The sequence below is a fragment of the Rhinoderma darwinii genome, chromosome 2 (assembly GCF_050947455.1).
Source record: "Rhinoderma darwinii isolate aRhiDar2 chromosome 2, aRhiDar2.hap1, whole genome shotgun sequence".
NCBI classification, from domain to species: domain Eukaryota; kingdom Metazoa; phylum Chordata; class Amphibia; order Anura; family Rhinodermatidae; genus Rhinoderma; species Rhinoderma darwinii.
In genome coordinates this window covers 406,322,945-406,350,176 of record NC_134688.1, presented here as the reverse complement: position 1 = coordinate 406,350,176, position 27,232 = coordinate 406,322,945, and the positions used below count along the sequence as shown (strand labels likewise).

Genomic DNA, 27,232 nt, shown 5'->3' with positions numbered 1-27,232 from the left:
CGCCAGTTGCACTATCCTAGGCTAAAAATGCATTTAGGATTATATTTCTGATTTTATGTTGCTTCTCTTTAATTCGTTAACGTAAATTGTGGCAGGGCGCGATTGCCCGGGATACACTTGGCTCTTTCACCCCCTTTTTGTTTTTTCTCGGCCTGTACGTATTTATACGTACTTTTGTACTAGGTTCCTCGACTGTTGAGACCCGACCTCCTTTTTTGATAGGGGTAATTTGTTTTGCAGTTCTCCCTCTGTTTTTAGAGAGAGTTGCAAAGGGTAATATTGTATTACCAGTTTTCTTTTGCTTTAATATCACCCGCCCCAGGGTATAGTATTCTCCCTGGTAGTATTTTCTGAGTGTGTTTGAAATTCATTGATCTCATGCATTTCTCTTTGTTCTCACTGCAGATATGTGTATTGTCTCCCTGGTACGTCTTTACCCCAGTGTCTTTCCCTCCCCTCCTACTTTCATCCGAAATAACACTTGAGACGACAGTGAATCCTCCAAGAACCTCCAAGGTAGAAGGACGCCGTAGAACACTGCTTGCTTTGAAACCGACATGGGACTGGCCCCGACATAACTGTGAGCTGTATACATCCGCACTTTCCACATCATTCTTTGCTCTTTCATACATCTTTGACCATGGTTAAATTTGTCACACTTAATGTCAAGGGTCTCAACTCCAATGTGAAGAGACGCTTGCTTCTCAGGGAGTTGAAATCGCTTGGAGCGGAAGTTGCTTTTCTGCAGGAAACACACTTAGATTCATCCGGAACTTTCCAATTTGCCCGAGGGGCGTATCCTGCTGTGTACTCTGCCTCGTCAGGTCGCAAAAGGGAGGGGGTGGCCATTTTGATAGCAGCTTCCTGCCCCATACAAGTTCACACCTCACATCTAGATCCGAAAGGCAGATATGTTATAATAGAGGGGACTTTGCTTGGACAGCCCATTGTTTTATGTAACGGTTACTCTCCTAATACCGCACAGATTCCATTCCTACGTAGACTCCTTTCTAAACTCCAGAAGCTTCCTAGGGGGGCATGGCTGGTGGGAGGAGATTTTAATGTCCCGTTCTCCACGTCCATGGATAGGGTCTCTCTTACACACGCTACTCCGACGCCCACCCTTACAGGACTTTCTACACGTTTTAGGCAACTAATTAGAGAGCACCAGCTCTATGATTTGTGGCGAGTGGATCACCCAGGTGATAGGTCCTATACCTTCTTCTCCCATACGCACAGCACTCATACACGCTTAGATTACTTTTTTGGTAATGTCCCTGCCCTCCGTGCGCTCCAGGGGGCGAATATAGACCCCATCTCTTGGTCAGATCACGCACCAGTTTCTGTGTCCCTACAGATAGGGAAACCAAATACGAGAGTATGTCATTGGCGCTTAAACGAAACTTTGATTAAGTCCCCTTCTCTTAGGGACAGCCTGGCCGGACATATGCGGGAATTTTATGCACTTAATGAGGGATCGGTTCCTTCAGTATCCACTCTTTGGGAGGCGCATAAGGCGGTGATGAGAGGGCAATGCATAGTAATGGGATCTAGATTGAAAAGAGACTCTCGGGCCAAGCGGGTGGCTCTCCATCGGACAATTACTAAGTTGGAGAGAGAAATGGGGATTAAACCGGCGGTCCCGACACTACGGAAATTGATAGAGGCTAGAGCACAACTCAAGGACTTAGCTATGAAGGGGGTAGAAAAGTCATTACTATACACAAAAAGGAAATATTACGACAAAGGTAATAAGGCGCACTCGCTTCTGGCCAGACTATTGCGGGATCAGGCGACTGTTCGTACTCCACAGGCGGTTCGGGATAAGGCGGGCATACTCCAGCATCACCCAGACACGATAGCCACACTTTTTCATGACTATTATAAATCCTTATACCACCTGCCAAATACCTTACCACCTGATCCGGCTCGTCGGAGGGAAACGCTGCAAGCATATCTCTCTTCCTGTGCTCTCCCTAAACTGAAAGATGAGGAGCTTTCATCCCTGAATGCCCCGATCTCTGCGGAGGAATTGTTTGATATATTGAAGGACCTCCCTAGTGGTAAGGCCCCTGGACCAGATGGCTTTACATATGGGTATTATAAGACCTTTGCAGAGATCTTGGTTCCACGGATGGCTTCGTTATTTAATGAATTTCTACAGGGTTCTCCCATCCCTCAAACATTCCTGCATTCTCATATCACGCTGATCCCTAAACCGGGTAAAGACCACGCAGAGTGCTCCAATTACAGACCCATAGCCCTTCTGAATTCGGATCTAAAAATTTTCACCCGTCTTCTAGCTAATAGACTCAATGTTTGGCTCCCTTCTTTGATTCACAAAGACCAAGTGGGCTTTGTGCCTCTTAGGCAAGGAGGAGACAACACACGAAGGGCCCTTGACCTCATTGATGCCCTCCAAAAGCAAAAGGAATCGGCGATCCTTCTTAGTCTAGATGCAGAGAAGGCGTTTGACCGCTTGGGATGGCCATTTATGTTCGAAACTCTAAATTCATTTGGGATTTCGGGCCCTTATTTGACAGCACTGCGTGGTCTCTACTCCAAACCGACAGCGGCAATTAAACTCCCACACTCCACCTCCCCTCCGTTTCAAATCTGGAATGGTACACGTCAGGGGTGTCCCCTATCCCCACTTTTATTTGTGCTATGCATAGAACCTTTAGCAGCTCAAATACGGAAATCCAGGGATATAGCGGGGGTCCAGATACAAGATAAAGAGTTTAAGGTTTCCCTGTTTGCAGATGACGTCCTCTTGACTATCACTAAACCTCATACCTCCCTCCCTAACCTTACTACAGTTCTCCGTAGGTATGGGAGGCTGTCAGGATATAAAACTAATACATCTAAAACGGAAGCGCTCCCTCTTAATGTCCCACACCAGGAGCTCCAGCTACTCAAACACAACTACACCTACAACTGGAAGGAAACCTCCCTGACTTATTTAGGAGTTCAACTCACTCCCTCCTATACGTCGGTTTACAAGGCTAATTTCCCCTCTCTGTTTGTAGAGCTACGTCAGCTAATGGCCAGGTGGGATCCTCTTCCCATGTCATTTTTTGGGCGCATAGCAGCGGTCAAAATGACCTTGCTCCCTAAATTACTGTACTACTTTGAGACTTTGCCGGTAGCAGTACCTATGAAGGAATTGCGGGCCATGCAGTCTTCTATCCTCAGGTTCATATGGCATTCCGGCAGACATCGAATTCCGAAATCAGTTTTATTATCGGGTCGATCTGCGGGTGGGCTATCGGTCCCTGATGTGGTGAAGTACTACTGGGCGGCACACCTCCGTCGCATACCCAGCTGGGTGTCTTTAAGGGCGTACAATAAATGGACCGAAATAGAGAAGCTATGGATGGCCCCGGTCCACCCAAACTCCCTGTTATGGGGTGACCCACTGGTAATGCCGACTGCATCTTTATTGGGTCCCATGAGATTTCAAAGGGAGGTGTGGGAAACCTGTAAAAACCGCTTCCATTTGGCATCGGGTTGCCCGCCCTTGACTTCGGTACTCTACACTCCCACTATTCCGGGGGGCACTACCTCCCGAATAGTCCGATTGTGGACGGGAATTGAGGTATTTCACCTGGCTGATATGGTTGATCCCCACACGCAAGAGCTTCACCCGTTTTCATACTTTCAAAAACATCATAATATTCCCTCCGCTGCGTTCTTTCACTATCTTCAGGTTAGACATTACATGCAGCAAACTTTTAGATCCACGCGGGTTACTGCACCTACAAGCTTCGAAAGGTTATGTCGGTATGCTACCACCACTAGGGGGCTTATCTCAGCCATTTATGCATTATTGCTATCCCCGGAGGGTTCCCCTCCGCCTGGGCATAGATACATGTTGAAGTGGGAGGCCTTACTGAATAAATCCATCCCGCTCTCATTGTGGCAGATTATTTGGTCGCAAGCAGCTAAAACCTCCATCTGCACTGCATATAAGGAAAACCAATATAAAATCCTTATGTTTTGGTACCATACCCCTGCCTTTTTGCATAGCTTCAATCCGGGTATTCCGTCGGATTGCTGGCGATGTAGAGGTCAGAGAGGTGATCTGTTCCATATTTTCTGGAGCTGTTCACTGGTACAACAGTATTGGTTGGAAGTTAAGAACTTGGCATTGGCGGTGTTGCAGCAGGATATTCCCTTAGACCCTCTTCATTACCTCCTAAATGTTCCCCCTAGGTCTTTGGGGAAATCACCAGCTCGACTCTTTCGACACTTTCTCACAGCCGCTAAGACGTTGATAGCGTGGAAATGGAGACAGACAACCCCTCCCTCCCACATCGACTTAGTAACTAGAATTAGGGAAATACGTACAATGGAGCATATGACGGCCTCTATTGACAATGAACTGGACAGGTTCAAAGTGGTGTGGGACCCGTGGGACAAGTATTGGATACAGGGAACTCAAGATTAGGTGGTAGGTGGAGCTCCGACTATCCCCCCCCCTCACCCCCTTAAACCCCTGTGTTTTTTCCCAGATGTTTTGTCTGTCTATTGAAAGTTACTGTCTTACTATGTGAATTGCATGGCCCTTCATGCTGCTCTAAGTTATATGTATATTTTTGAAAAATGTTCAATAAAAACACAGTTGAAACCAAACAGACAAGGGAACACAAAGCAAAGGGAAAGGGGCAGTTGCCCACGGCAACACCGTGAGCAACAAGAATGGTGAACGAGCCGAGTCAAAACCAGGAGTGCACGACGTACCAAACGCAGAGCAGGAGAGTAGTCAGTAAGCCGGGGTCAGTATGGAGCAGGATCAAATAGTCAGAAGCTGTAGCTGGGCCTGGAAACCACACGAGAAGAATCACAAGCAAAGGAGGAACAGGAAAGGCAGGTATAAATAGACAGAGGGCGGGAGCTAGCTCCGTCTGGCCAGGCTGCGATAGGCTCTCCCACTCCTAAGCCTGCCATCCTGAGTGTTGGAAATTGGAGTCAGTCTCAGAGACAAAGACTCAGGTGCAGACTGATTACCTATGGGCGTATCCACAGAAGTTGTGCCTGGCAGATCCTTTACATACGGCCCGTAAAAAGCAAAAGAATGGACATGTTCCATAATTTGCGATAAATATACGGGAAGGTATCCGTGGTCAATAGAAGTGAACGGGTCCGTAATTCCGGTCCGCAATTACAGACTATTTTTACGGGTGTGTGCATGGGGCCTTAAAACCTAGAAAATTGGGTAAACGTTGAAGTAGAAGAGGTAGAGTAAGGGTATGTTCACACAGCCTATTTTAGGCTGTTTTTCGGGCCATAAATGCCCAAAAAATCAGAAGCAGAACGCCTCCAAACATCTGGCCATTGGTTTCAATGGGAAAACGGCGTTCCGTTCCGACGGAGCGTTTTTTTACTCATAAAAAAACGCCGGCGAAAAAGAAGTGCAGGACACTTCTTGGGACGTTTTTGGAGCAGTTTTCCATAGACTCTATTGAAAAAAGCTCCAAAAACGGCCGTAAAAATCGCGAGCGGCACAAAAAAACGTCTGAAAATCAGGAGCTGTTTTCTGTTGAAAACAGCTCTGTATTTTGAGACGTTTTTGACTCTGCGTGTGAACATACCCTAAGGGTATGTGCACACGGTAGCAGGCTTTTACGTCTGAAATGGCAGACTGTTTTCAGGAGAAAACAGCTGCCTTGTTTCAGACGTAAATGCTCCTCCTCGCATTTTGCGAGGCTTCTCTGACAGCCGTAAATTTTGAGCTGTGCTTCATTGAGTTCAATGAAGAACGGCTCAAATTACGTCTGAAAGAAGTGTCCTGCACTTCTTTTGACGAGGCTGTATTTTTACGCGTCGTCGTTTGACAGCTGTCAAACTACGACGCGTAAATGACAGGTCGTCTGCACAGTACGTCGGCAAACCCATTCAAATGAATGGGCAGATGTTTGCCGACGTATTGTAGCCCTATTTTCAGACGTAAAACGAGGCATAATACGCCTCGTTTACGTCTGAAAATAGGTCGTGTGAACCCAGCCTCAGAGAGAAAATAGGCGGATCACCTGGGTGTCTGTAATTCGGAATAAAGGTGCACATCCATGTCTATACGGGTGTGGGATGGACAGTCAGACCTACCGTGTTTCCCCGATAGTAAGACACCCCCGATTGTAAGACGTATCGGGGGTTTCAGGGGGGTCGGCTAATATAAGCCGTACCCCGAAAGTAAGACATATGTCTTACTTTCGGGGAAACACGGGGGTATTGCCGCCTCCTGCCCACTTCCGCGCCGCCCCCCTCTCCATACGTCACCGCGCCGTCCCCTGCACTTGTCAATGCCGCCTCCTGCTTAAAATACGGTAATGCACACAGTATTAGGGGGGATTCACACGAGCGTGATTTGGCAGCGTGTAGACCGCGTGGTTTTCGCGCGGCACGCAATGCCCTATAGAAGTCTATGGGGCAGTACACACAGTCCATGTATTTTGCGCAGCGTTTGTTCGCTGCGCAAAATACGCGACAGGTTCAATAACTCTGCGTATTTCACGCATCACGCACCCATTGAAGTCAATGGGTGCGTGAAAACCAGGCAGGTCGCACGGAAGCTCTTCCGTGCGAACTGCGTGTTTGCGCAACAGCTGTCAAAAGGATGAATGGAAACAGAAAAGCACCACGTGCTTTTCTGTTTCCAAGCATCCAAACGGAGTGTCTTTGCGAGGAGCGAACCCCGACAACCGTAGCTAACTTCACCGGGTTCGGCCAAACTCATTTTGGCCGAACCCGGCCAAAAAATTTCCGGTCCGCGACGTCGGAAGACATGCACTGTGCATGGTGCTGAAAGAGTTAAACTGTTTCAGCACCATGGACAGTGACTTGCGATCCCAAAATCCCTGTAAAAAAAAAATCGAAGTTCTAACTTACCGATTACTCCTGTCTCCTTCCTGCAGTCCGACCTCCCGGGATGACACTTCGGTTCAAGTGACAGCTCCAGCCAATCACAGGCCAAGCACAGGCTGCAGCCAATCACAGGCTGCAGCGGCTACTTGGACTGCCGCGTCATCCAGGGAGGTGGGGCTCGATGTCAAGAGAGGCGCGTCACCAAGGACGCGTCACCAAGGACGCGTCACCAAGGCAACGGCCGGGAAGTTCTCGGTAAGTAGGAACTTTATCTTTTGACAATTTTTTTCCAATATAAGACATACCCCGAAAGTAAGACATAGTGGGGCTTTTGGGGATAAAAAGAAAGTAAGACACTGTCTTACTTTCGGGGAAACACAAGTACTGTATGGAGGTAGTAAAGGGATTTTCCGAGCTTATAAAAAAAAAATACAAAAAAGTACTAAATGCATCTGAATGCTCACCAGATGACACCATAGCCCAGTATTAGATATTTTTTATTTCCATTATCTTTTACAGCTCTGTATAGCATCTTTTATTTGATGCTGCCAGGGCTTGCTGTGGCTGGATTACCAATGTGAAGGACAACAGCTCCCATGATTCCTCTCACAGACATTGCCTCTATTTACAGCTGCCTGCATGCCCTTCTATTACAAGGTGTAAGGCAGTGCTGTAATTACAAAAGGTATGTTTTGCTCTTCTGCTGCTCACTGACTCTGCATTATCTGCTGCCTAGCATGTGAAACACAATCCCTCCAGAGACAGGGAGGGGGGGGGGGGAGAGCAGGGAGCAGTGGCATTCTATAGAGAGGTGTTGTATATACCCATCTAAACATTATTTACACACTAAACAAGAGATTTATTTTCACTTTTACTTTGAAAAGTCTTTAATCGATCAACAACAACAAAATTACGGTCTAATTAAATTATTAAATCCACTTTTATTCAGAGGTACCCAAAACAAAAACATTCAAGTGGATAAACAAGAAAAAGACACCCTTTGTCCCACTAGAATGCTGCATACTGTACATTGAATTAAATAATAAAACAGTATGCAGTAAGCTCCCTCTAGTGGTGGCTGAAGGCAGGCAGTATGTTTTATTTTAAAGTTTTGACCCTGCAAGGCATTTGCAGCTCTGTTTTAGAAAAAAAACATGCTCTTACCGAACTTACTTATTGTATGCCATTATGGTGATCCCTCTTCTTCCACTGGCAGCTGGAAAGCCACATGTAAAGTAGAGAATGGAGCAGTGTTCTAATGACAGCTGCTCCAGTCCCTCAGTGTGCCAGGACAGGTGTAGGGATCCCAGGACAGTGAGAGATTATCAGCAATCCATTAAAGTTTGGACAGTGGCATAATCTACTGGTGATACATCAGAGATGTAATATTTGACATCACACAAAATAACCTAAGACTTTGGACCAGTGTTAGGCAACTGGTGTCCCTATGGTGCTCACCCCGCAGCCAGTGATTCCACTCTTCCATCTACATACTGTACAGAGCTCTGTGTATCCCACATACATGCACTACATAATAATGTCTCACAGAGCAGTGTATATATGCGAGAGCAGACAGCGAACATGGACCTGTGTACGGACAGTCGTTCCCATAATCCGCACTATTAAACTTTACCCCCACTATACAGATTTATATATTATTGATAGCATCTGACGTTAAAACTCGATCCATGAAACAGAATGTGCAGCCTGCAATACCGTTCAGTTTTGTCCATCCTACTACAGGCCAAAATATACACGAGTCCTTAGAAAGTCAGAAGAGACCGTGTAAAATGATGTATACAATTTTTCATTTATGAACAGATTCTGCCATCTAGTGGCCGAAAGGATGAACTGCAGCTTGTGACTTATTCTGGAGCCACATTGAAATCTCATGAAAAAAAAAACACTACAAAAATATTCTCTTCTATTATTGTCAGTGCTAACATATGTGTTATTTTTTCACCTACATATTCAGCTAAGGCCGGAAGTCTAGGACTGTTTCCTGGATGAATATTATCCACCACTTTCATTAAAATGGAACAGAGAAAGTGGCAAAGTAGTGTAAAAATAAGGATGTATTAATAATAGCTTTGAATGCTGAAATAAATGTCTCACTTTGGTACCAATGAAAACAAAAAAATACACACCAGAACATTTTTTATCACCCCACATAGATCATGGGGTCGGTTTATTTACACAGATTAGATATTAATATCAGAATGGAGTGTGAGGACATCTGTCAGTTTAGGAGCACTCACAAATAACAGGCACAAAATCACACGACGTTACATAGGTCTATGGTTGGCACAAAGACTTAGGAAAGACAAGACAAACAAGAGTAAGGAAAGGAACACTCCTTTATGAACACTTCACTGAGATAGGCCTAGTGCAGGGGCGGAGCATGACACAGGGATTCTCTTTGGTGATCTCCCAATCCATGTTAAGCTCCGCCCCTTCAGGAGGAATACCACAGTCTATTAGATTTGCTCAAAGTGTATTTAATCTTTTAAGTCATTCTTTACTTTCCGCTGGTCGATCCACGTGGTTGTGGTTGTCTGTACAATGGTTCTCACAGGGTCTGTTCTGCCTTTATGGTTTCCATATTCACTCCGAGTGTTCTTGGACTGACATCAGTAAGACTATGTTCACATCTTCATTGGGGGCTCCGTCAGAATCCTGTCACAAATTCCATCATATTTGACAGGAAGAATAGCACAGTATGCAGCGTTATTCTTACCGTCAAAACGACATGTACCATGACGGACCCCATTATTATTACGTCAAAGAGGTTCGGTGGTTTGTCTGGAGTGGTTGGTGTCCATCATGGGACGGATCCGGCACCGCTTTGTGGTTTCCGCTTTTAACAGAGCCTTACTTTTTTCGTTTTTAATAGCATGCTTTTTGTAAGAAGTAATCATACTGACTATGGAGGCAGAAGAGGCGCTGCGAGAAGGTGCAGCTCGGGACCAGGAAGATCACCAAAGAAGAACTCTATGTATTAAAGAGGAAATTCAGCTGAACATGTCAGAACATGATTTGAGATAGATTTCGTCTGTAATGAAGTATATGGCAGGCTTTTTGTAGTGGTACTCGTCCAATTCAAACATTTTTTAATTTCTGGAAGTCGCGGGGCCTAATTGTTTAGTTAGTGTTACATGTTGAGCTATTATAAATGGTCACATATAAAAGATATAGATATTTACATGATAAAAATAATGTAATAAAACATATCAAAGTATAAAAAAATTGCAGATGATTTATAAAGACACATTGAATTGATGTGAACCTATCCAGAATTCCTCAATATTTGCTGCAGTTGAGTATAATAAAGAACACATGGAGCATTATCTGCCGCCTCTTACTGTTTAACATCGGAGTAGCTCCAATATTAGGGGTTCATTTACATCATGTTTCATGTATGTTTGCTTCAACATGGAATACAGAAGTACATTCATGTGGTCATGTGTGTAATATCCATGAATCATATGTGAGTATATATCCACCCCCACATTATTGTGTCCCCCAACATCTCATCCAGAGGTCCCATACACAATAGATTGTTGGCAGATCCCACCAAATCAAACGGCTCCGCAGGTATACACCTAATGTGAGGGGGCAGCTTCACAGCTATCTGTTTCTTATAGTGGGCGATTCAGCTGGGCACGGTGTAATGCTTTCCCTGCCTTGGTGATATGGGTTGATAGGTGGCACCTGATAACCCCCAGGATGCCTGCTTTGTTGGTGTTTAAAGGAACAGTGTCATCACAATTTTTTTTTTCATATGTTAAAGATGTTAGTGCTTTATTAAAAACGTTTATATTTATTTGTGTTTGTGTTTTACTTTTTCTTATTTTTACACTTTTTCTTCCCTATGGGGGCTGCCATTTTATGTTCCATTTCTGTATGTGTCGATTAACGACACATACAGACATGGAATACGGCAGCCACAGTCCCATAGGGACTGCGAACGGCTCCCGTCCCATCCACTTCTGTGTACGCCGTCTGTGTGGGAACTGCGCATGCGCCGCTCCCACACAGTCCAATTTGAAATTGGCGCCGTCTGGCGCCATTTTCCTGTGGACCGGAAGTCGCGGCCGGACAGTAAGATTACTACTTCCGGTCGCGGCTTCCGGACTTGTGCACTTGGACCAGCGGCAGCAGACGGAGCGGACGGGCCGGAGGGAGCCGCGGCGGCAGGAGCAAGTAAGAGATTTCAATGTATGTTCGTGTTTGTGTATGTTTACTACTGTATGTAAACCTACTACACTGTGTGTTAGCTCAAAAAATGGCGACACACAGTGTAGGAGGTTAGACCGTTCAAACCCCTCGTTTATCCCGGCACTAGCCAGGATAAAGGAGGGGGGGGATGCTGAGAGCTCACTAGAGCGAGGGCTTTTTACCCAATTTTGCAGCATAAAGCAATGTGGTTGCTTTACCACATGCAATGCTGCAATTTTGGGAATAGCTCCATCTAGTGACCAGCAATGGGAAATATTATAAATTAGAATCTAATTTATAATATTTCCTGACTCGTGAAAAAAATAAAAAAAATTTGAACAATGTTTAATCACCTACACACTAAATGTTTAATTAAAAAAAACAAAACATGTTTTTCTGGCAACACATTCCCTTTAAGGCAGTCTGTCATAGCAGTGAGGGTGGGCCAATGTCAAGTATGGCCATACCCATTAGGCCTTATTTACACGAACGTGTGCGTTTTGCGCGTGCAAAAACACAGCGTTTTTTGCGCGTTGCAGTTCCGTGTGTCATCAGTGTTTGGTGCGTGGCTGCGTGATTTTCGCGCATATGGCATCCTTATGACACGCGGTTTTGAGGTTTAGAAAATGAAATAGGTGGTTTTATTTTTCCCTTCATTTCTTTAACTGTTGCGCGAATCACGTGCAGCACACGGAATTGCGTCCGTCTGCTGCATGTGATGTTCACGCACCCATTGACTTCAATGGGTGCGTGATGCGCAAAAAAACGCTAAATTATAGGACATGCTGTGAGTTTCACGCAGGGGACAAGCGCTGCATGAAAAACACGGAATGTCTGAATGGCTCCATTGACTAACATAGGTCCGTGCGACGCGCGTGATTTTCATGCGCGTATCACAGACGTGAAACACATTAGTGTAAATAAGGCCTTAAATATATGTCGGCCGAACCTACCGATTTCAGCAGAAGCCAGACGATTATTTAATATGTATGGCGGTGTCCCGACTCTCCAAGCCGAGCCAAGCGTGCATGTGTAAGGGATAGTAGGGAAGAATAGCGATCTGAAATTTATGGCCAGCCTTACACCACCAGATAGGGGGAGGGGTGACAAGTATAAGCATACCTATGTTGGCGCTCTGTCTGAAAGCAACACCCTGGAAAGGAAGTTTTATTCATGTCGAGTTTCTCGCTGTATCCCCTCCACTCCATTTAATGGATCACATACACATCATTTCAATTCTGGTTTTGAAGTGAATTCAGGCAAATAGAGCAGAAATAACTCCACAAGAAGGGATCTGACAATCAATGTCGTCAAGGTATTTGGCAGATTTAAGGCAAATCACGACTGTATCACACATATACCATAACATAAGAAAAACGTAAAAAAAAATAAAAATTAAATATTGTGATATTTTACAATATTTCCAACAAGCACAATTAATTCAAGTTGGGGGTAAAATTCGGATAGAAAACATGTCCCTCCACAAGGCTGAGAGCGGCGTTTTAAGGGTAAGTGGTGTTATGAGGTTATCCAAACTCTGTTCAGAACTTTAACTACTTCTTCATAGATGACAAAGACAATGGCAACATCCAGGCACACTCTGCCCAAACGTGGGACCGTCCCCTTGTAGAACCTGGGGAGGAAAGATATTGTAGTTTGATTGAAGTGTTTTTCCCATCACAGAAAAGGATCACTTTCGGATAGGTGGGGGTCTGACTGTCAGGACCCCAACCCATCCAGTCTTGCTAGCGCTGCATTCGCTACGACCACCGGCTATGGACCCCATTCACTTGCAGAAAAAAAGAGAGTGAAGAGAACCCTTCTGACCCCACCCATCAGAAAGTGATGGCATATCCTAGCGATATGCCATCCCTTTCTATGATTGGAATAATCCTCTCATTTATGTCAATTATAAACGGTTTTATTGAAGCAAAAAGGTGTAAATGAGTGATCCAGGGTTATGATAAGCCCCAAATAATAGAGATTGGCACAGATACAGCTTACAACAGTATGGATATACTAAAATACATTTTTCAGTCTAAAATGAAACAATTAGGGTAGGACTCCATGGCGACAGTCACCCACAATTTTCCACAACTTTAGTATTTCCATGTGGGGAAAAAATTTGCAAGAAACCCTCCAACCATTGCAAAAAAAAAAATGCATCCATACTAACTTTCTTTCGCATAGGTTCCCACTGAAGTGAAACGAGGTGAAGTAATGTTGTGATTTTACCACAATTTGCAGGAGCCCTTGCCTTAAAGGGGTTGTCCAGTGTCTGCAAATTAATTATTTTTTGTATAATTAAAAGCTGTCAAATTTTCCAATATACTTTCTGTAATAATTCATCACGATTTTCAAAATCTGCTCAGTAGGAACATTCATTGTTTGTTTCCAGTGGATATAATTCTGTCCATGGTCATGTGATGGACACACAGGTGCACGGCTCGTTAGAAGACACAGTTCTGATACACATACTGGAACTGTAACGAGCCGTGCACCTGTGTGTCCATCACATGACCATGGACAGAATTTTATCCACTGGAAGTAAACGATGAATGTTCTTACTCAACAACAACAAGAAGAGATCTTGAAAACTGTGACAAATTATTACAGAAAGTATATTGGAAAATTGTATAACTTTTAAAGGAACAGTGTCATCACAAATTATTTTTTTATATGTTAAAGATGTTAGTGCTTTATTAAAAACGTTTATATTCATTTGTGTGTTTGTGTTTTACTTTTTCTTATTTTTACACTTTTTCTTCCCTATGGGGGCTGCCATTTTTTGTTCCATTTCTTTCTGTGTCGATTAACGACACATACAGACATGGAATACGGCAGCCACAGTCCCATAGGGACTGCGAACGGCTCCCGTCCCATTGACTTCAGTGTACGGCGTCTGTGTGGGAACTGCGCATGCGCCGCTCCCACACAGTCCAATTCGAAATTGGCGCCGTCCGGCGCCATTTTCCTGTGGACCGGAAGTCGCGGCCGGACAGTAATATTACTACTTCCGGTCGCGGCTTCCGGATTTGTGCACTTGGACCAGCGGCAGCAAACGGAGCGGACGGGCCGGAGGGAGCCGCGGCGGCAGGAGCAGGTAAGAGATTTCAATGTATGTTCGTGTTTGTGTGTGTTTACTACTGTATGTAAACCTACTACACTGTGTGTTAGCTCAAAAAATGGCGACACACAGTGTAGGAGGTTACACCGTTCAAACCCCTCGTTTATCCCGGCACTAGCCAGGATAAAGGAGGGGGGGATGCTGAGAGCTCACTAGAGCGAGGGCTTTTAACCCAATGTTGCAGTGCTGCAATTTTGGGAATAGCTCCATCTAGTGACCAAAAATGGGTAGTATTATAAATTAGAATTAATTTATATTTCCTGACTCGTGAAAAAAATAAAAAAAATTTGAACAATGTTTAATCACCCACACACTAAATGTTTAATTTTAAAAAAAACAAAACATGTTTTTCTGGCAACACATTCCCTTTAATTATACAAAAAATAACATTAATTTGCTGAAACCGGACAACACCTTTGAACTAACTAGAAGTCAACAACTTTTGCCGTCATGCTTCACTGTTAAAGTCAAAAAAAAAAAAAAAGCCCAATGTCAGTGAGTAAATGACCATAAGACCATGCATGCGTCTCCACCACCTCAAATAGAGTGCTATGACATATTTATGGGGCCACCTATTAATCTCTCTTGCACAGTTTAGAAGGTGGTGTTCGCTTCTATGTTTGTAGGATTGAGTGACGGCCTTTGGACTTTTCGACCTTCGCGTTTATTGTTTTGCATTTACAGCGAGTGGTTATGTCTAATGCCCATTTTATATCCAGGATAATATTTGGCGCATATTTTATTTAGAAGCATTTCCATATAGTGTGCTGAGGGTAAATTGTATTAGCTTGACCAATGAGGGGTGGTATAATGGAAGAAGTATGGTATAGAATGCCCTGGTCCATTTGTTGACGTTGGCTTAGACTTTGTAGTAGGTGTAGTGTCTAGTTATCTGGACCGTGCAGGTGATTGGGTTCAGGACAATGGAGGGAAATGGTTAAGGGATTGTACAGGATAAGAGAAATGGTAACATTGTGCTAATGTAGTCATCTGCTTGTAGGTAATGAAGGGAAATAAAGCTTGGGCTGGTTGTACAGTAGTCGTTGAGGCGCTGTTCACATTAGTGGTTTTAGGTGTCCATATGTGGTCTGGGACTCTAAGCATTTATGGTCACTAGCCCCTTACCAAATACCAGAGCCATGGAGAACATGGGTTGGGTTTACAAATTGAATTGTATTAAATACTCCAATAATGGAGAGTACCTCACCCATGACCCGTCATCTCCCCTCCTGCTGTTCTGCTCCTCCTGGGCTTGGTTCTGCTGAACCCAAAAGACTCAATGGTGTTGCATTTTCCGATAGTTCATGGTACCACCGCTGGGACTTATACCGATCAGGAATTTAAGGGTATGTGCACACACACTAATTACGTCCGTAATTGACGGACGTATTTCGGCCGCAAGTACCGGACCGAACACAGTGCAGGGAGCCGGGCTCCTAGCATCATACTTATGTACGATGCTAGGAGTCCCTGCCTCTCCGTGGAACTGCTGTCCCGTACTGAAAACATGATTACAGTACGGGACAGTTGTCCTGCAGCGAGTCAGGGACTCCTAGCATCGTACATAACTATGATGCTAGGAGCCGGCTCCCTGCACTGTGTTCGGTCCGGTACTTGCGGCCGAAATACGTCCGTCAATTACAGACGTAATTAGTGTGTGTGCACATACCCTAAGTCATATCATAGGGGATGATGGCCCTTTTAGAAGTTGTAGAATTAAGCATTTGTGGGCCCCCCACTGGCCATGGGCCCTCAGACATTGCCCTAATGTACAATAGGTTAGTCCGCTCCTGCTAAGAGATATTTGGGATATACTGCCTTGGACATGCTGTTCATATAAAATGTGATGGGATACAGAAGTCGAGATTGGATATTAGAGACAGATTAGGTTTAGTATTGACGATGCAGGTGTGTTATTGGTCTAGTTTTCGGTCATGCCTCATCTTTTAATAAAATAATGATTGTAATGTGTCACCTGACATAATAGACACTGATGAAATCTACTGTACAGGTAAAATTACATTAAGGTAATGAGAAAATGGCACAAAATATATTGTTAACCCTTTCATGACCAAGGGTTGATGCCCGTGTGTCCAGGTCAATTTTCCATTTCTGATGTGAACTTCTTTAAACGAGAATATCTTTGCAACCGCTTTGAATATCGGATTTTTTTTTTTTTTTTTTTACAAGACATCTGAGGCTTTCATTTTCTAGATTAGTTTAATTAATTCCATGTTTTTAATTTTTATTATGAGCAGACAAATCACAAAAAATGTGAAAAAAACCCACTTAATTTTCTATGTGTGTATATATATATATATATATATATATATATATATATACACACACACATATATATATATACATATACACACACACGATGTACAGCTCTGTAACAATTAGGCCGGGTCTACACGAGCGTGTGCTTTTTGCGCACGCAAAAAATGCAGCGTTTTGCGTGCGCAAAAGGCACTTAACAGCTCCGTGTGTCAGCCCCGTATGATGCGCGGCTGCATGATTTTCGCGCAGCCGCCATCATTATGACACTGCGTTTGGATGTTTGTAAACAGAAAAGCACGTGGTGCTTTTCTGTTTACATTCAGAGTTTGACTGCTGTTGTGCGAATCACGCTCGTCCCACTGAAGGGCTTCCGTGTGGCATGCGTGATTTTCACGCACCCATTGACTTCAATGGGTGCGTGTTGCGTGAACAACGCACAAATATAGGACATGTCGTGAGGACATTTACGCAGCGAACTCACGTTGCACAAAAATCACGGACTGTCTGCACGGACCCATAGACTAACATAGGTCCGTACGACACGCGTGAAAATCACACGCATTGCACGGACATATTACACGTTCGTCTAAACAAGCCCTTAGTCTTTTTCTCTCTCCATCACCTTGGATCGCTGTGAGGGGAGAGAGTGAAGAGGGCAATAAGGCTATATTCACACGACGTAAAAAAAAAAGAAAGAAAGGCAGTTAACGCATTAACTAAGTTTTTTATGGCTATTTTGTATCAGTGGGTCTCAAAATTTATATCCATCTCCCGGCCGTCTGACCGTTTTTAACTGCCATTTGCCATGTTTTTTATGGCCGTTCTAAAAAATAAATAAATAAAATAAAAAAAATGGATGAATTTTATTTGTTTGGGTTTTTGCTGTCCCAGCCCCCTGAAAACACCACAGTGCCCATGTAGATAGTACTGCAATAGATAAATGCTGTAGATAGTGCCAGTGCCCACATAAACGCCACAGTTCCCACTGTTGATAGTGCTATGGTAGATAGCGCCAGCCCCCAGTGTACATAGCACCAGCCGCCCCCCTGCCCCAGTAGATAGCACCACCCCCACTGCAGTTAGCGCCAGCCCCCCACTGTAGACAGCACCCCTGCCCCAGTAGCTAGCACCACCCCCACTGCAGATAGCGCCAGCCCCCCACTGTAGACAGCACCCTTGCCCCAGTAGATAGCGCCACCCCCACTGTAGATAGCACCACATAAGCTCCCTCTAGGAGCGGAGTCCCCAGCCAGAGTGTTGCCGACGAGGACAGAGACACAGGGGCTCCCTCTAGGAGCAGAATCCCCGGCCAGAGCGATCTGTCCTGGATTCCGCTCCTAGAGCAAGCTTAGGTGACGCTATCTACAGAGGGGGCGATGGTGCAGGGTGGCACTATCTACAGGAGGGTGGAGAGACGTCGGGGGCTCCCTCTAGGAGGGGAATCCCCGGCCAGAGTGCTCTGAGAGGGATTCTGCTCCTAGGGGGTGTATTCCAGGTGTTTCAAAACCCCAGCAGGCATGAAAGTGCAGTGCTGCTTACACAAACAATGCACGGATTAAACCCCGTTCCAGGCGGACAACGTTTATATACGTGAAAACTGAGCGTGGGCAGTTGGAACGTATAGTCGTATGGCAGTCATGAAGGGGTTAATTACATTTTATTATGCACTAATCAGGAAGAAAGAATAAAATTACTTACGCCAAGGCACCCTCATTGCGAAGTATCTGGCTTGCACAGTCTAAAGTGCTCTTATATTTGTGAGCCTCCAAGCCCTGGTAATCAGAACATATTGATATAATACATTAGAGAAGAACAGAATATAAATCAAATGCAGGTGTGTGTGTGTGTGTATATATATATATATATATATATATACACACACACACACACACACACACACACACACACACACACACACACAAATACAGATAACAAAGGGGGGAGCATGTCCCAGGGACTTCACCGTAGTCCCCAACTCAATATACTATGTCAGAAAAATACAGCACTCCCAGTTCAGGTGAAAAAATGAAGAGCTTTTATTAGCCCTGGTGCCACGTTTCGGCACCACACACTAGAGCCTTTCTCAACACTATTAGGGTAGTGCAACGGAGTGTTTTCAGCCGTTTTTCGGGCCGTAAACGTCCGTAAAATCGGAAGCAGAACGCCTCCAAACATCTGCCCATTGATTTCAATGGGAAAAACTGCGTTCTGTTCCGACGGGGCGTTTTTTATGCGGCCGTTTTTCAAAACGGCCATGTGAAAAAACAGCCACAAAAAAGAAGTGCATGTCACTTCTTCAGCCGTCTTTGGAGCCGTTTTTCATAGACTCAGACTTTTCAGGATTCATTTGGGGCCGGTTTTAACAGCATTCATGGCTATGTTGTGAAGGGAAGCCATGATGCTAATGTGAAAAGAGCCTTAAATGTACAGCATACAGGTTCAAACAGACGGATATGTTTCCAACGAGTGAGCTATATTGTTCCACATTAATAGTGTTGCAAGTGGTGATAAAAGGAGTTTCGCATTGGCTGAATTAAGGTTTTGATATGGGTCTGATCTACTTACAAGTAAAGCTTTGTGTGGCTCGTACCGCAAAGGGGATCTCTAATTTCAAATACACCTTGCTCATTGTATAATGAAAGTTCTGCAATCTTCTAATATGCTTTGTGCATCGAGATCTCTGCTTGTCATCATTGAATGGGAAACTTCACTGTTTAATTGCAGAGGATGAAAATCTGTCCTGGTCATGTGATCACAGGTGCTCATCACATGACCAGTGGTCCTGCAGACATCACTCTCCCTGCATAGTTTCAAGGATACAAGATCAATGCCATTCGGTGGAGCTACATGTCATATCTATAGCCCTTGGAAACTGCCCAATACCGTTATAATTTTACATAGTATTCAAATAAATCTGCACTGAAAATAAACACATTACCTGCATCCTGGTCTTGATAACATCGAGAGGTGTATTACCAAAGACACTCGCAGCCCCAGCAACGGCACCAAATACTCCTGTGAGAATAGGATGAATCTGTCTTTGGGGATCATCACCTGAAATCAGAACAGTAGGTACATACAATATTTTGAAAAAGGAGGACATCCTTATTGAAGAAAAGCAAAAAAGAAAAAAAAAAAAAAGGTGTTTATTACATCTGATAATGGACGACCGGCCGGGCACTACTTGATGTATCGGTCAATGTGGTTCCCTTCACTACTAAAAGACTCAGAATATAAAAACTGATTGATAATAACGTCCAAGGGAGCATGGGCTGGTGTCTCCGCACGCCAGACCTAAGAAATACCTAGCACGCATCTGCCGGAGGTAGATATATCCAGGTCCCACCATTTATCAGTACTGCTCCAGGACTGGTTACTTTGGCTATGTAAGCCAGGGGTTTTTGAATCAACCATCCCAGACGAAGCCGTTGGCGAAACGTGCGTCAGGTGTGGTGGGTGATATGCACTGTGTCATACAGGTTTAAACATTTATATCTAATTGTGGCTTCTATTTTTACATACATTCTGTAATATAATGTGATCTATGAGCATTTTATAGTGTCCCATGTCTTTTACAAGTCTGGTAATGTTTATATATACACTTGCACTTTTGTACTTTGGTAACCTCTGGCAGATATATGTATGAAAGATATATCTATTTTTATATATAATTTTTTGCATGTATTTATATGCCATCGAACTACTCAATCCTGATTCACCCACTTGTTCTTTGGTTGTCTATAGGTCTCTAATTTTATTATCTTTTTATGAATTTTGAACTAAATAAAGCTTGTGTGCTCTTTTTGCATGATATTTTCATCTTGCACGATCTCCCTATAGTCTTATTCCCTGAAATGGGAATAAGACTATAGCAGAAGAAGCGTTCACATAGACCAACTATTCTGATTATTAGTGGAAGTTCTGTGGTACAGTTATGCATTAGGGTGGCATTACACATTAAAGAACTGATGGCCGAACGCTCATTCAGCTGGTAGTTATTTCTCAAGACTCCCCCATAAACACGCACACTCGGCCCGGCCGAGTTTCAACTGTGGATTTCTGCTCTGGATTATCTTGACAATCTAGGATGCATTTGCCTAGGACAAATCCGCACCATAGAGAGTCACTGACGACATGCAAGAACGAATGTGATGCATTACAACAGAAGCCACTAGTCCATCCAAAGGACAATAAGCTACAATCACTTCATCATGCTTTATCAGGACAATGGATCAAGACCATGATGCATCCAAAAACGCACTTTCTACAGAGAATATGTACTTCATCCCAGACAATCGGAACATGGAAACATGATTATATGGGATTGTATCAATAGTGGACCAGTCAAACTGAATCTATCCATGGAGGCCAATTATTGTGGCTTGGTCAAAAGAGAGTTTTTTCACAAGAAAATTATAAAAACAGGCAAATATCAAAGAAACCCACTGACTTATAATAGGGTCTGTCAGGGTTTCATCCTGCTTTACATCGTTTTGATGTCAGGAATAGCGCTGCGTGTAAATCTGACAGAATTGCCAATGGAGTTTCCAAACGCAGATGTGAACACAGCAAATGACACCGCGTACGCTAATTTACTTAAAGAATTTTTGGCAAGATGTAAGATTCTCTAACCGGTTTTAGTTTGACAACCAGTCATTTGTCACTTGCCCTCCAACCCCATAAACCTCCATGTAAATGCCAAAAATATCTAACATACCTCATCCATTTTCAGCAGTCTCCTGTCATCAAATAGCTTTCACCCAATATTTTACCCATCTGGTTTTAGTTCAAATCCTAGTCATGCTATGTGGCTAATAAGCACAGTACATTGTATACAATATTTATCTAAACTAAATCTGTAACGGAGATCCCACTCACCCAAGTACCAGTTACGTAGGGAGGTCATGACGTAGAACCGGATTGCCTGGTTGGAGCCCTGCTTTAAAATGGTGGGGGTCAATCCTTGATACGTCCCACGGAGCCCTGAGGGAGATAAAGATACATTAATATTTACAATCAATGTATGTTATAGAATACAAAAAATACAGAAAAATTCCATTGAGAATTAATGGTCACTAACTTTTCAACAAATTGCAAGTACAAGCGAATAGAAGAAACTTTGTATTATAACTTAGAAGAGAAAATGCCTCTTTCTCCAGTTGTCAGGCACTTCTCCCCCTCCCCCTGCCTCCTCATCACTCTCAATTCAAGGCTAAAATTGGTCTTGAGAGACTAGATGGATTATGAGCTCACTGAGAGATCAGGCTGCCCATAGAAGTACAGGGGAGGAGAGTAAGGGCTCATGCACACAACCGTTGCTTACTTCCGTGTCCTATCCATTTTTTTTGGGCGCATAGCATTCTGAACCATTCATTTCTATAGGGCCATGCACACATCCGTTTTGTTTTTTTGCGGATCAGTGTGTCCATTCTGCAAATTATAGAAGAGCTCCTATTCCGGTCTGTATTTGCGGTCCAACTCACCCATTCTAGCGTATGGGTCTTAAAAAAAACAAAAAAAAACGAACAGCACACGGAAGAAACCTAGGATCTGTGTTTCGCAGTCTTCAAAACAGTAATGGTCGTATGCATGATGCCTTATAGAGAGTCAGAGAGACACACATAGAGGCTGCGGCAGCTACTATTAAGTGTTATATCTCACCCCAGTGCTGGATTCACGGCTACACTGCTCATTACTGCTGTATGACGATCTCAGTGCTGCTGCAGCTTCTATGTGTGTGCTACAAAGAGATAGAGAAGAGAACATTCTGCTCTCCTATGTGTGCAGTGTATAGAAGACATGATAGCAGTTAGGCTCCACCCCCTAGCTCAGGGAAAACTACCATATACAAGTCATAAATTGACCAGAAACAGTGTTATTCCGCATGTACACACATATGACAGCTTATTCTGATTCTGAAAAGTTAGGTATGCTCTAAGGATTATTACGAATAATGTAGTTTTAAGACTTTTCCATTTGTACTTACGATATTTTTAGTACTTCAAAACAGAGATTGTGTTTTCAAGTAATGGAAATGGCAGGAACTTGGACCCACCTTGCGCTCTGATAATTTCCCGCACTCCATGAAAGAAGCCACGATACCGGGGTGCAGAGGAAGCCTGGTCATGGATGAACTTCACCTGTCATTGCCGAGGAAACATTTCAAGTTAAATAACAATGATCTGCGGTTATATACAAAGTTCAATGCTCACCCTAGTGGTCCGAGGAAACCAATATGTATTTAGATGTCATTTTCTGAGGTAAACTGCACAATTCTCACCCAAAAACATTTTCCATAAAATGTAGGGTTAGAACATCCTGCTTATAAGGCGCAATCCTCAAGACAATTATGGGGTTTTTATTTACTATTATTATTTCCATACAATTTAGGTAACCACAAAAAAAAAAATATATGGAAGTGGATGCCACATTGAATCCCATGGATTTCAATGGAATTTTATTTTGCACTTCGAAGTTTCTATTGTCCGAAAATCTATTTGGTGTAGAGGAAGTGATTAAAATGTAGGAGAATGATAAAAAGTTTTCACTATCTATGCATGTTTACATCACTTTTCATCAGATCTGATCCTTACAACGGCCTATAGTCTCAATAGCTTCTTCATAATGCAGCATGTTTTTATGTTACGTGGCTCTTTAAGGCGTATTTCCAATTATGCAGACATTTAGAAAATTATAGTGCAGGAGTGTGCCCAATAATAGTTTTTCTAAATAACTTGCAATAGCGACTTTTCTTACAAGAGTAGCGCGGACTGCCGGCGGCTCATAACTCCATAGAAGACAGAACGTCCTGCTCGTCTCCAGAAGGCCCTCCAGCACTATAGATTGTAACGTGATCCTACAGAGCTGTATGCTCGGTCTCCTAATGCAGAACGATGACCCACCGACAGCACAGAATTTACACAAGAATAAATCGCTAATACAAGTAATTTAGCAAAAATGATTATTGTGCACACTCCTGCACTGTTTTTCTAACTAATGTCTGTATAATTGGAAATACGCTTTAAATGAATGGTTGGGATACAGACTTATGTTCTGGGTGCTGTATGTGCGATTCTTCTCGCTAGACGGTGTCTGGTATTGCAACTCATATTTGCTTGAATGGGGCTAAGCGGCAATACGAGATACAGCCCATGAACAATAGTGTGACTGTTTTTGGGGAAAAAAAATAAATAAGTCGATCCCCTTTTTCTAATTTCATCCAACCCCTTTAATGTACAATATAAGAAAATAAACAACAAAGAGGCTGCCCTGAGGTGTAGGGGGTCTACACAGAGCGCTAAATAAACACCAAAGAAGAATTTGTAAAGCGACCAAAATAAATGAGCAAATAAAACACACACGTTAAAAACAAAACAAAATGACACAAAAGTACAAAAAAAAAAAAAGGAGTGTCAAAAGGGAGAAAGTCCACACAGAAAGCAATTGTAGTGGGCTGCTGGTAACACCTATATCTTAGTGACACTCCGGTACTGTGACAACATTTTAAATATGATAGGGTATATGAAGTAATAATATCAGATGCCCTCCAGTTTTGCCCCTCTGCTGTTCATCTGCCGTTTTAGGAACCCCTCTGTGCAGTCCCAAAATGGTTGCTGCGCTTCTTAGACTACGAGGCTGACACTCCCACTGTTCTCGGATTGGCCAGAGCTGCTCACATGAGTAGTTCTGTCCAATCCATGAACAGAGGGGTGTCTTAGACTCAGTCTGAGAAGTGCTGCAGCCATTTTGAGACAACATAGGGGGGTTCTTAAAACAGCGGCTCCACAGCAGAGCGGGACAAATGGAAGGCAACAGGTAATATTACTCCATATACCCCATCACATATATAACTAACTCCCAAAATGCATGTGGGCTTGTTATTTGGGTGTTCCTACAGCAGTGTGGGGGTTCCTTCCCCTTATGTACTAATCCAAGTAGGCACAGAGAGCACCTGGATGAGACTATGGGAGTAAAATATACAAGACTCAAGGAGAGTGTATGTGTAAACTGATAGGTGACTCGATGATTATGGTTACTTAATGCCTGCCCTTGATTACAGTAGGAAGCGCAGCTCTGGAGCACAATCAAAGTGGAATACAGTGCGCACCAAAAGAGCAGGAATTCACGGGTACATGTAAAGCATTATTATTTGGATATGGAAGCACTGTGACGCACGCAGTAAATAAAAACACATACCTTGATAGTTTCCATTGGACATACGATCAGAATAGCCTCTGCAACACCAGCTCCTAAGCCGCATAACAAACTGGACTTTCCATCCAATTTCCCTGAGGAACTCCTAGCAAAGTTACTGAGGAACTCAAATGTGCCGAATCTGAAAATAATACGTCATGGAAGAAGCATGAATTACAACCTGCGTTTCCTCCTAGTTATGCCCCTCATTACGCTGGTCAAGTACTAGAAAAATATTTTTGAATAAATTAGCCTTTTTATAAAGATCGGGACATCGTCGCATGAGGGGAGCGGATGAGAGGTACAAGATTGTAGTCTATTTGGAGTGTATTACTGACCCCTTACCTCACTGCAGACTTAGGGATGGATCCATAGAGCAATGAGCTAAGACCTCGATATAAACCTCTGACGCCATGATTCTGTACAGTGAGCGTGACACAGTGCCCTGTGGTGAGAGACAAGAGGTCACAGAGAAGCTGTAGATTTATTCCATATCAGACGCTTGAAAGGGTTTTCTCATCGGAGACATTTATGGCATATAGATTTATCCCACCGATCCAGAGAACGGCTGTTCCTTATCTCCTGTATGTGACCATGTGCCACTTCAACGGGAATGGACGTCAGGGAACCCCCATTCTCAAGATTAGTGGATTTATGGCATTTCTAATTGGGGGAAAGCCCCTCTAAAAGGCGTTATATCATGGGAAGCACATTACTGCCAAATGCATGATCAAAAACAAAACGCTTCTCTTATAGGTAACACAGAAGAGTGTACCCAGGTATATCCGGATAAATACACAGATGTGATGTATAGCCCCTTTATAGTGATAGGTTGTATTTATATCCACGCAAAATAATAGCGTCGCAAATATTCGTCACAGGTGTTATTTGAAGCATGTTCAGTGTGGAGAGATTCATGCGATTTATTATCCCCTGCGCTGTACTGGTGTTCATTTTCTTGCTCAATTTTGTTTATAATCTGCTGTGTTCCTGCAATGTTTACAATGACGAAAGCTGGCGATAGACATGGCATGATGTGCACCAATCGTTCAGCCGCCAGCTTTCTCCCCTGACTCACCAACAAGTCTGTTAGTTTGGCCAAAAAGGCACATAATTCTATGACGGGAGCAGAGATAAGCAGCCCAAGACGCCTCTGGTGCTGCTTATCTGGGGAAAACAACAGGATCGGGCTGGCTGAAATCCAAGCGGTTTGATCCCTCTTATCGGGGGAGGGGGGGGCAGTGTGCTGGTTGCCATAGACTTGAGGTTCTCGTCTGCTACAAATTTTAACCGCTTCCCGCGTTATCACATAAATGTACGTCACTGGAAGGGAGACCCTTCCAGCATTCACATGTATATGTGCGTGATAATGATGGCACGGGGCACATGAGCTATGTCTACGTGATCACCCGCTGGAAGATGGCTATGTCTGACAGCCGCCCTCTAGCATTAATGGTCTGGATCAGCAAAAACTCTGATCCTGGACGCTTAACTCTTTCTGCACATCGATCAATACAGATCACACTGCTGACAAAGGGAGGGGGCTCCCTTTGACCCCACATTGCCAGCGACCGACATTGCGATCGCTGTAGCTGACAGCACCAGGCTGTCGGTATAAAACAAAGGTTCCCAGAGCAGTCCAGTGTTAGCCCCCATTAGGGCATACTTTTAGGTATTCTCATAGATTGTGAGCTCTTGCGGGCAGGACCCCCACAACTCGTTTAAATTGTTAATTTAATAAAAGTTGTTACTGCGTAATGACTGATTTTGTCTGCACACGTACCCTCTGAATTGTAAAGTGCTGAATATCTTGGCACTATTAAGATATTATTATTATGCCCTAACAGATAATGTAATATCATGTAGACATATGACATTAAAGTTAAAGCTTAAAAAAAACTTTTATCTTAAGCGTTGGTTTTCTGTGTTTTTTACATTACCGGTTTTATCATGACACCAACAGTGTCTCTGCGTAGAAGATCGAATTAAGAGCTGGAGGTATGCGAGCTTAAAAGGGTCACCATACAGTCTGATATATTGATGTGAAACACATACAGTACGTACATTAAAGTGTAGCTAAACGTTCGACAAACTTCTGACATGTCATAGTCACAAGTTTGGATTGGTGGGGGTCCGAGCACTGAGACCCCCCACCAATCGCTAAAACGAAGCAGCTGAAGCGTTCGTGTGAGCGCTCAGCTGCTTCGTGTCTGTTTGGCTTTTTCCGGAAATAAATGTATCGGTGTACGGACGCAATAGAAAGCCTATGAGCCCGTACACCGATACATTTATTGCCGATCCGAAACGAAGCAGCTGAGCGCTCACACGAACACTTCAGCTGCTTCATTCTAGCGATTGGTGGGGGTCCCCGTACTCGGACCCCCACCAATACAAACTTATATGTCAGAAGTTTGTTGAACATTTAGCTACACTTTAAGTATAAAAAAAAGTGTGTATGTATGGAAGGCCTCATGCACACAACCGTAAGGGTTTGTACTGTCCGCAAATACGGATGCACTTCCGCAGCGGTCTAGAGTTGGAGTCCGTGCC

At 43.7% G+C, this 27,232-nt stretch overlaps 1 protein-coding gene across 2 annotated transcripts in view; it reads right to left on the bottom strand.

Moving 5' to 3' along the window:
• Positions 1 to 12,471: 12,471 nt before the first annotated feature.
• Positions 12,472 to 27,232, bottom strand: part of LOC142743398 (tricarboxylate transport protein, mitochondrial-like) — a 57,878-nt gene continuing 43,117 nt past the window's right edge. For both annotated transcript variants that reach the window (XM_075854143.1, XM_075854142.1), the window contains exons 3-9: positions 25,028 to 25,127; positions 24,686 to 24,824; positions 22,545 to 22,629; positions 21,368 to 21,472; positions 19,428 to 19,543; positions 18,188 to 18,261; positions 12,472 to 12,715 (exon numbers count right to left, since the gene is read on the bottom strand). In XM_075854143.1, coding sequence (XP_075710258.1) covers positions 12,601 to 12,715; positions 18,188 to 18,261; positions 19,428 to 19,543; positions 21,368 to 21,472; positions 22,545 to 22,629; positions 24,686 to 24,824; positions 25,028 to 25,127 — 734 coding nt within the window. In that variant the 3' untranslated portion in view covers positions 12,472 to 12,600. The remainder of the gene's footprint in view (positions 12,716 to 18,187; positions 18,262 to 19,427; positions 19,544 to 21,367; positions 21,473 to 22,544; positions 22,630 to 24,685; positions 24,825 to 25,027; positions 25,128 to 27,232) is intronic.